The 11,339-nt window shown below is 31.6% G+C and overlaps 1 protein-coding gene across 1 annotated transcript; it reads left to right on the top strand.

Moving 5' to 3' along the window:
- Positions 1-6,338: 6,338 nt before the first annotated feature.
- ntc (nutcracker) lies at positions 6,339-10,566 on the top strand. The gene is made up of 2 exons (XM_088231703.1): positions 6,339-6,647; positions 9,108-10,566. The coding sequence occupies exons 1-2, from the start codon at positions 6,548-6,550 to the stop codon at positions 9,854-9,856; spliced, it is 849 nt and encodes a 282-aa protein (XP_088087829.1). The 5' UTR covers positions 6,339-6,547; the 3' UTR covers positions 9,857-10,566.
- Positions 10,567-11,339: the final 773 nt, after the last annotated feature.

Raw genomic sequence — 11,339 nt, forward strand, 5'->3', positions numbered from 1 at the left:
TTTTTAAAATGACGTACATTCTTTTTCCAGAAAGTAATTACATAAATATATTGCTTATAAATTACTATTATTATTTTATTTTGTCAGTATTTTACATATTCAAATAACCCAAACTTAATAATCTATAGTAAAACTAATTTATATCAAAGAAGAAACAAGTAAAGAGATAGGATATTACACCATAAAATAAGTTGTATATTGATATTTTGTAAATAAATATTGCATACTCAAATAATATTTATGTCAAGTGCTTTATTGCTTTTATGTTGGAAGAATAATATGTATCGATAATCTTTTACACGTTTTTATGTAAAATTTTATAATTGCAAAGTCCTCAGTGACTTTGATTGAATAGTTCTATTATTACTTAACTGTACAAAATTACATACTTCATTATTTCCGTAAAATCTGTTTCACTATTTCTTTATTTTATTCAATTGTCTTATCTTTTATCCAATTTCGACTTCAGATGGTTGTCTCTTGTGCTCTCTAAAAATATAAATACATTTCGTATCTCTATTCTAAAACAGAAACCGCATTGCTGTATAATATTGCAAGGAAATGAATTACATACATAGAATCGCCGCTTGAGATTTTATTAATGACAAAAGTTTTGATTTCATGTTCCGCTATAATCAAATATAGTTTTAACAAACAATCAAAATTGTGGTGTATGTAAAATAAAAGGTAAAATTATTGTAAGGACAAAACTAAATATGATGTCTAAAAATCAAGCTATGTCCGTCTACAAATGTTGCGAATACTCCTGCAAAGTAAAGTTAATTTAATCCCTGTTGTTTTGCAACACGATTGATAGCAATATGTTGTAAATATACATATTATTATATTGTAGTTTTTAAGATATTTCTCATGTTAAATTAATGTTAAATTTTTTTCTTAAAATTTCTGCAAATGGAGTACATACCCCTAATTCAAATACGTCCTCCAGCGTATATATTTTATTTGTTTTGAAACAAGTCAATGAATCTAAGATGATAACTGTACATAAATACATCTGAAGGAAAATAAAACCTATTATTTGCTTCCATTCGTCATAAGTATGGGTGTTATACATTTTTTATATGACAAAGACTGAAATTTCAATTGATTGTCAATATTTTTTGTTGTAAATACTTCAATTGGAAGAATATTATTAACTTTCAAATGTTTGAAGATTTATACAAAGTAAGAAAATGACTTGTTGCCATCTGCATCAAGCCAGAGTAATACGCACACACTATATCCTGTTGACTGTTTCACTGTCTTATATTCTAGGCTAATTATAACATAATACAAAACAACACAAAACAATTGTCGGCTGTACAATTGTTAAATAAAAGTCACATAATGTGCAAATCAAATAGGATTTCATTCTTGTGTTGAAAGGTAATCTGGTTATGTACAATATCATTTGCGGTAACATTACTAATTGATCATTGATGTTTTCTTTTTGTTATCTAAAATGTTACTATACTTGATGCTGTCATAAACCTTCAATTATAACTTTCACCAATATATTTATGTACACATGTACTAATTTAAATAAACTCAATACATTTGAGTTTATCGTGAAAGTGATAATTTTTGGTCAAACTTGGCACTATTTTAAGTAAGTCCATAGGATAAATTATTGATTCTACCAAATCTAGAGGGAAAATTGTTTAGAATGTTAGTGGACCATTCTCGATTATTTCATGTCCTGTGCATATTCTAGACTGTATAAGTTGGAATCTTAAATAACATGTCTCAATTTAAGCTCCATAGACTAAGGTGCGGAGTTAAGTGTTAAATACATATCGCGGATGTGAGTATCAACTTTTCGACCATATTAAATTAATGTTTACTGTTTTATCACCTTAAGTACACACCTATGTCATATTATTATTATTGTAAAAAACTGAGGCTAAAGTAGAGGCTGAATTTTTTTTTTTTTTTTTCAAAATTATAATTATAGTTTTGTGACTTCTTGCAACTATTATTTTCTAAAATACCAACCATACGTTCTTTGCATTTTGTAATTTTGTGTTATTAAGGTTCTAATTTAAATAATAAAATCAACTTACATGACACCATGAAAATCAAATGAGTATCCTTAAAAATGATTTTGGGCAAATTGGGTTTTTGTGTATTTTAGACTAATGTTTTCTAATCAACAATTTTAGATTAGTTAGTCAATTTTTATTCTGCCTCGTGTGAAATACATCTGTGCAATTATTTAGTTAAATATACTTTAAATCAGTTTGTATTATATTATGTTTTCCCACAAAACAATGTTTACGATGTACATGTTTATTTACAATATCTTTATTCCCGAATACATTTATTTGGATTGTTATGTTATATACAGCGTCCATCATCCAGGCAACGTTTTCTGAAATGTCGGCAGCAGTACTAACGACAAAAGAAAACTATCAACGTCTGAATGGCCTTGGAAATCGAAAGATAGTAATTACACCATGATTTATCACTGAATGGCGAATAACTGTTCAATAACATATTATCACTTTTATTTAAGAACTGCAAACTTTTTTTCAAAAACATGTATATCTATTTTCTCTGCACTATTTGTTTTTTTTTAAATGATCTTAACGACAAGTTTATGTCTTTTTATTTATGTAGAGCATTTACTTTCTGTGTATTTATATTTTGATGCCACAGATTACGGTTAATTGAAAAAGTGTTCAAATCATGGTACATTAACTGATTATTTTATTACATTTGGACGGCTGAATAGGTTGTGTGCTCTTCATTGGTAATTTTTTTACAATCCTATTTTAATAAGATAAAATATCTTTAATAACCCTCTCATAAAGGTTATAGTGGTTCGTTTAGTTAATTCTGTGTTAAGTATACATAATTATAAGTCTTTAGTTACCCAACTTTCTGCTTTGCCAGTATTAAATATTGTTCGATACGAAGGTCTTCTCCCCTGTTCAATTGTGTCCAAGAATCCATACACCTCTATTGTATCCCCTGTTGAGTTACATTTCCAAATGTGCTGATTTCATTCTTTGTATCTCCAGCAAGTTCCAAATAGATGAATCAGACTGATCCTGGCCTTAATTCAAAAACTCAGTTATACACATTTGTAGTGTCAGAGTTCCCCCCTGTGACTTTTTTTCTGTCCTTAAGTAAAAAGTGGATTGATTTGTCTGCTTTAAAACATTGCAACTCTTATCTCGTATATACAGGAATTTCTTTGTATTGTCTGATATATGGACTTGCTTTTCTTAAATTTATATCTATTACAAACTAAATGAATTATATTCTTACTTGCATCCAATTCTATTATAGGGATGAACACTGTCACATGATTAATTTACCTCGTTGTATAGATTTTCTGGACCATTGTACGATTATCAGTTCTTTAAAGTTGTATCCAAAGGCCCAGATAATATGTCAATTTGGTAACAAGAGAAGTCTTTTCAACAAAATAGGCCTGTTGTTGGTGCGTAAGAACACTTTTGATACTTTAAAATTAATTATTTATTTTATTTTAAAAATATGATAAGAACATATTATTATATACATTGTGTTAATAAGCATAATTTTGTAACTTTATAACAATGATGATCATGTCCTATGTATAATGTAACATTTTAAATCCCTAATATCACAACAGAATTTGCGCAGAGTAACTTAAATAGACTAAACATATTAATCATTTGGTATTATAACTATATTTATTTACTTAATGGTTTTCATTGTGTATTATTCGCTAACATGTACTTCAGTAAGAAAATGTTACCATAACAAGACGCTGTGTCGTTTAATTGATTTTTACTTTGCATATACAAATTCTATTATTTACATAATAGTTTATCGCGCTATATTTTTTCTAATTTGAATTCCTCAATAGCATAAATAAATAGTGTAATGCAGTAGGTGGCGTGCTATAATGTGTAAAGAAATATATATCTGTGTTTAGTAAAATGTGTTGTATACCAAGAAACCTTCATTAGAGTTATGTTTGTTCTCGCAGCGATCCGTTGAAATAACAACAGTGTTTTAATTTGTTTCAATGTTGATTATATACATAATATCGTTCTCTTACTTCGACTTGTGTTTATATCTCTGTATTTTTTCCAATTCATGCGAATTCAGTAGGGTCATTCTTGTCAGATTATATTAAGTTAGTTATAAGTTTTATTTTGCTCATATTGAAATGGACGCGCACGTCACTGGTAGCAGATAATATTAAGGATCCCGAGTGGTGTGACTTTAGTTGAATTGATTAACCAACATTTATTTAAATTTAACGTATAGTCATATATTTAACTTTCTTGTTGGTTACCACTAAAGTTGATAGTTTTTAGTTAGAAATTATTTCTTATTTCAATTTTAAAATGAGTACATTTATGATACCAATCCTTCTGTGGGTTTTCAATATAAATTCATATTTTAAGCAACTGTTTACAAACTGTTAATATCAAATCTTTATAAGAGCATTTTGGAAGTTAGATTTTGTACTGGAAGTTTGTTTTAATTCCTACTAATCTGTATCATAATCCGGTCATCAGATAATGCATCTTTGAATTATTTTGGAAACTTGTGTTCAAAATTTCTCTCATTCTATTTAAAGGAATATTAAATATATAAATGATTGTAAAAGTTTTATTATATTTACTACATTTAATTGTTTTAATGAATCAAATAATTTATATTTTGCGCTTGCTAATACAAACATTTTGCAGTTTGTTTTTTATTTATGTATTCTTTGTCTATTGCTGAATAATTAAGCTTGTTATGAATGGATTATCATAAAAAGTGTACTAATTAGTGGTTTACTGAATACACTAACAAAACCTTCCACAGACTGCTTCTGGCTTCCATGTAAAAAATCCTTATACTTTCAACTGATGAGCACAATGTGTGTTGCCTTTGAACAGATATTACCGTGATTGTTAAGCAGTAAAATAGATTTGGTAAGTTTTGATATTACTGTAATTGTATTATCATAAAGGCTCATTTATATAAAAACAAAAAATATGTGCTAGTTGTCATTTTTTTATTTACACCTCCCCTAACATTTTCAGTACCTACTATAATGCATTACACGATTCAATGAATATCTCAAGTACCATTCAAATAAACATAGTCAACATAAAATTTATTGTTTTATAGTTGGTTTAATTTCACACAGGACAAGCATAAGAGTGCATTATGCGGCCTTACAATTACGTATATAATATTTTATTGATTTAAAAAAAATTACAGAATCTTTGGAATTTAGGGTCAGGATCCAAAGTCAATATTTTAAGATTTAAGCCTATTATCCTGACAGGGAAATCAAATATAAAAACTTAAATTTATTTTTAATGTTATTCCACTAAGTAAATGCTGGAACAAAAAATAGTATAAAAAAATCAATTTAAAAAAAAGATCGTCTGTACAAGAATTTAGTGCAAAAGCACTGAAAAAATTTACGTATGCTCATTTTTATATTTATTTTTGTAAACTTCCTCTAAAATTCAGGGCTAACTTACGCTTAAGAGTAAAAATTAAACCTGACTATGAATTTTGAAAAGAAAGATATTAAAATAATTTGCTAATATTAGAAGTTTAGACCTTTATATCCCCCCCTTTGAAAACATTCTTTATTTCTGTTCTGATAAATTAATGACAGACTTGAAAACTCCCTAGGGGGCGGAACCCAGTTCTTGTCTATTAACATTTGGACATGCTCAAAATATCGTTGATAAGACTAGCTTGCTTTTTGTACAAAAAAATTTAAACATTTTGTTAACAGTTTTCGGTTAAAAATATGTTTTTACAGCTTTCGGTATTCTTGTCCAATAATACCCGTTTGTTTTCTACTTGAGAGTGTGATAATAATTTACTTCTAGCTTGGCTATCGCCGACTGTTACATGTTAGAAACTTCGGTCCTCGATTAATTAATGTCTCGGACATTTAAAAATTTTAGCCTAAGTGGACTCCCGTGTTTTATCCTCCAAGACAGCGGTTCCTAGAAGGGTCAGGGGGGTTTCGAGAGTTAAGGCGTATTATAAGTAAAACAGTGAATAAATTTCATTCTTCACATTAAATACGCGCGGTAAAGATTGTAAATTTAAAATATAGCCTTTCTTTACAAATTGAACATTACAACATGCAAACAATAAGGTGTGGGGTGGTGATCGGTGGTGGTAAAAATAACATTTTTGTCGATTTACTTTTTCATTGTCAAGATAGGGTTCTGCCTAGAAAAGGTAGATCAATAAGGGTTCTATAGCCGAAAAACATTGGGAGCCGCTGCTCAAAGGTACAGATATATTGCCTGATTCAAGTAGGTACTTAATATGTAATTTTTCATCCACAAGGATACCAACACATTAAAATTAAACATAACCTTTCAAATTGACAGTTGACGGTGTCGGAAGTCAACAAGTGTGTAAATAATGTCATTTATTTTCTTTTAGCTAATTTAATCTTATTCAATTCGCTCTATTTTTATATTTCAATAATGGAGCATTGAAATTTTAACCGGTTTAATTCCGGCGAAGTGTATTTCTTGCGATTTATGTTGTGGAAAATCATCAAGTGAAAACAATGGCTGAATTACGTAGTGAAATAAATGTAATATCAAATGTTGTGACTTCTAATAAAACGATTCCTGGGTCTTCCAAAGAAGAAGCGATGGGTGCCGAAGGTTAGAAGTTTGTATTATTTAAATTGTGCGTTGTTTTGTTATTTGTAAATTACAAGTTTTGTGGTTATGTTTTACGTTTGACAATTCATTTCCGCATGCTCATTCATTTCGAAATTCGTTCATAATGTTTATATTTTAAACACATTTTGGTTTGAATATGTTATTCGTTTGGAAATTGCATTCACCGTTTCATAAATTCTTCCAAAAGGTATGTACATTCTAAATATTAATTATGATATTTAAATACTATCCTATGACTCATAATCAATGAAGTGACTAACCAAACTAACGTACAGTTTTTTAACATCGCTACTCGCTACATTTTGTTATTAATATATTTAAAGTACCTACTAATATACCCACATAATTAAACAAATATTCATATGTATTATAATATGGCGTATGGCACACAGTGACACTTAGTTCAATCTCTTGTTAATGATATGAAGATTCCAATAAAATGCCTACTTAGTACTTACATTTTTAGCCAGGAACAAGAAATAAGGGATTTTAAAAATCGAATCATTGTAGTCAATTATTATTATGGATAACTTATATAGCGCTATTTCTGTAATATAATAAATTGGTGTACAAATGTCGAGATCCGCGCTCTATCGAAGGCTGAGAAAAGCATTATCGTCAAAATCAACAAAGAGGTGCTGCGTTGGTTTGGACATCTAGAGCGTATGGACAGCGAAAGAACGGCTAAAAGGATCTACGATACGAATGTTGATGGATACAAAAAATGAGGAAGACCGAGAAAGACATGGCACGATCAAATCCTTGAATGGACAACATGTCGAGTAGGAATAACCGGTGTGCGTGCATGAGATGTATGAATGTAGAGGATAGGAGGTGTGAATTCAAAGACAGACTGATATGGCGTTCTATTCTCTCTTGCTATCCCTACGGGGAAACGGCGTGATGGTTTGTTGTTATTGTTGAAGGCTATGGTAATCCATAGCCTTCAACAATAACAACATCGACAAAAAAATCGTTTTCTTTAGGTAATATGGAAACATTCATCATTCCACCTATGTTAAATATTCATATATGTTATCAGAATTTAGAATATTTCAGGATGATTTTTTCCGTTTTATACTATGGAATAATACTGCTGAATAGTTATTTCTTATATGACTGTAGCTTGTGATGAAGGCGTTGCTTCTCTGTAGACCGATGAACGCGACTGTTGTTTCGGGAGCTAGGCGAGCAAGGCAGGAACAGGAAAGAGGAAGAGATCCTATTTCACTGCCTTATTATATTACGTTGCCTCTGTGGGTAGCTCCACATATAAACCAAAATATGCATCTAATGCACTGGAACCTATCCACACATCATCGTCATTCCCTTTTAGCACCTAATGGTCCATTGAGCACTGCATTGGTACACCAATCGCAGCATATCTTGATTATTTTTGTTTCATGAATGTAAGATGACCAGTCTCACGCTTCAGGTACCAGTCCAGGGACTATGAAATATTTTTAGTGCAAAAACACCCTTTTTAGATAAATATTTAATATCAACCATGTCGGGAATCGAACCCGAGACCTCTCGCATGGTAGGCGAATGCGCTGACCATTACACCACGAGGCCTACTGTGTATATAAGTAACACAAAACAGTCACATTACTTCGATTTTTAAAAGGTCCTTATCTGCATTTTTTGTAGCGATATTTGAATGTGTTTTGATAATGTTTGGGGCATTTACGAGCAAATACCAAGCTTCAATTTCATTGTTATCTGCTCTTTTTGCATCTGTGTGTCTTCAGGGACAATAGTCTATATATTATGTATTTCTGCTAATATTATTACTTTTGGTATATGTTTTGATTTTGGGCCACTTTGCTTCACGTACATACCATCTAGAGTAAACTAAGTTTTAAAATGTAAATATTGAAAACGAATCAATTTATTTATTCATTTTATTTATTTATTATACACGTTAAGAGGGCTTTTACGTTTCATGGTTATAACAAGACAATATGTAGGTCTAATAAATATGTATATAATAAACATATTTTTCAAAGTATCGAATTACATTATTATTTACGCTTGTGCTTCAGTAGAGTAAAAAGATTTGTTTCGGATAAGATTCTCTACTCAACAAAAAGTGTATTGAACCACTAATTAAATTTATCAATAATAATAATACTCAAATTTGTTTCTTCCATTGACATTTTTGTGCATCACCTATATTTTTATTTATATTATGTTTTATAATGAAAAAATAATTAAATGTTTGACGATCATTAATTTGATATTTTCGAAAACATTGTCCTAATCCGACGTAGAATTGAAAAAATATTGTTTTATGGTTCATTTTACTTTTACTTTGTACATATTATATCATTTATTACTGTTTAGATGCATGAGAATATTATTACTTTTTCATTAATCATATTATTTACATATCCGCGTATGTTCCACACGCTTGAATATGTTGTCCCTTCCTTGCAGTCCGGGATCCCGCCGGTACGGCCATGTATGCGCGGTGCGAGGAGCTGCTGGGCCCCTCGGGCGGCAGCCCCGCCGAGATGCTCGCCGCCTCTGCCCTCCTGCTCATGCTCGACGAGGGCTTCGCCCTCCAGGAGGGGGCCGGCTCCGCCCTGCCCGGGAGCTGGAGGGCAGAGCGCCCCGGCGCCTACAGCGCGCGCCTGCGCCTGCCGCCCGCCGCCGACTACTCCTGCCAGCTCATCCTGGTCCCGACGGGCGACTGCCTGCTGGCGAACTGCGCGTCTGCCGACCCCATGGCCGCGTACTGCGCGTGCCTTCCGATCCCGCGCCACGTATCGCCGGAGACCCGCTCGTTCGAAAGATACCGAGAATTAACGTTCAAGCTCAAGGATGCTGTCATATCTCCGGCGAAGGGAGCTGCGCTGACCAGCCGGGGAATAGCCAACGCCAGTCTGACCGGACTGCCGAGAGAGCTGCTCCTGAAAATCTTCCGTCGCTTGGACTGGCTCTCGTTGTGTCGCGTGTCGCGCGCGTGCCACGCGTTGCGGTGTGCCGCTGAAGATCCGTGCCTTTGGGAAACTCTGTATCGTAACGATTTCCCCGGCGTTGTTAGGGAACCGTCGCTCGATTGGTTCTCGTCGTATAAAACGGCCAAACTCCAACAAAATAGACCGAAAGCTGAAAAACGCCCACATCATAGGTTTACTTATATGCCACATTATTTCGGTTCAGTATGGGATGATATAATTTAAACGCGAATAATTATACCTATTAGAGTTGATAAATTAATATCAAATCGCTCAAGTCCGCAAGTTTTAAAGCATATAATGTGACATTCGGATCATATTTTTGGGAAAAGGTAAATGACAAATACTTGTAAATAGGTAGATTATATTTATTTATTGAATATTTATTATGTTAATAATGAACATAATAATTCGTGGGGTAATTACTACAACTAGGTAACTTTAAAATCGGAATTTTTTAGTTAACTACTAAAAACACTTATTTGTATCCTCCTCCATTAATGCTACAAATAGACAAGTGCACGACGAAATAAATAACTGTTTTTATTGGTTAACTAAAATTCTGATTTTGAAATGATTTAGTTGTAGTGATTAACCCGTGTTATGATTATCCTATGGGATGCCCAGTGTCGATGGAATTTTCATTTTATTTGTATGTATGTATTTTCTATTTTCTCTACAAAGACTTGGACGTAATCGAAATATTAAATTAAAAATTCGACCTCTAGACTTTTTATGTGCTCATACTGAACTGTTAACTATTTTATAAATAATTCCCCCAACTTTAGTTTTTTGGAGTAAGGTGTCAAACATTGTAAATACTTAATTACCGAGAATTAATGTGTATTTTGGGCGCACATCCGAAGAGTCATAAGAGTCATAACTCAAAAGCAGAATTTCCAGGAGAGCCTAAAAACTAAAATAAAATATTGTCTTAATACCGTGTTTTCATTATTAGTTTTTATATTTCTTTTCACCCTTCGAAGCAATGCCAATGTGTCATATATATTTAGATTTCTCTCATCGAGAAATTGTATTACATTTTTCAAATACAATTTCGATTGTCGTATAGAAAATAATTAAAATATGACTGTTTAAGAATGAACGCGTTTAAAGACGTGTTAATGTACGCCATTAAGTGGTTTAACCGTTTTAGAGTTATGCCTATTTTTAGCATAGCGTTATTTTCATAATTCATTCTGCGTATTTAATAATAAATCTGAATATTTCAAGCTATGGCTCTATTTTATCGGAGCTGCAACATGTTGTATCAATTCGATATTTACTTATCTCTTAAAATATTGTACTATTATTAGGTATGCTATATTTTACCTGTGTTGATTATTTGATTTTATTAAATTTATTGCATTCACGGCTTAAGCCAATTATTAAATTTACACGAAAAAAAATATGTATACAAGAAACTGCACAAACAGAACATAAATACATTTAGCAAAGATAAACAAAGACAATAAAAGTATGGTATGCGTATACGGTATATTCAAAACATAATCTATATGTCGTTATGATCGTACAACAACGACGTATGTGATTTTCCTCAACTTTAAGAGAGCGGTTTAAATTTTTTTTTACACTGTCATAAGTACAAAATTATATCCTTTGATTCTTGGGTATTATATTCGTTTTATTTTTTTCAAAGCTGGAATATGAAGCCTTTATGAAACCTTTTCAAGATCAAATATTAAAA

Source organism: Micrasema longulum, unplaced genomic scaffold (genome assembly GCF_059751315.1).
Source record: "Micrasema longulum isolate JH-2025_06_02 unplaced genomic scaffold, ASM5975131v1 h1tg000904l, whole genome shotgun sequence".
NCBI lineage: Eukaryota > Metazoa > Arthropoda > Insecta > Trichoptera > Brachycentridae > Micrasema > Micrasema longulum.

Excerpts from the sequence above, each read along its gene's own strand:
- ntc (XM_088231703.1), top strand. The coding sequence starts at position 6,548 with ATGGCTGAATTACGTAGTGAAATAAATGTAATATCAAATGTTGTGACT. Across the intron at positions 6,648-9,107 it reads AGAAGCGATGGGTGCCGAAG|TCCGGGATCCCGCCGGTACG; the intron begins GTTAGAAGTTTG and ends CCTTCCTTGCAG.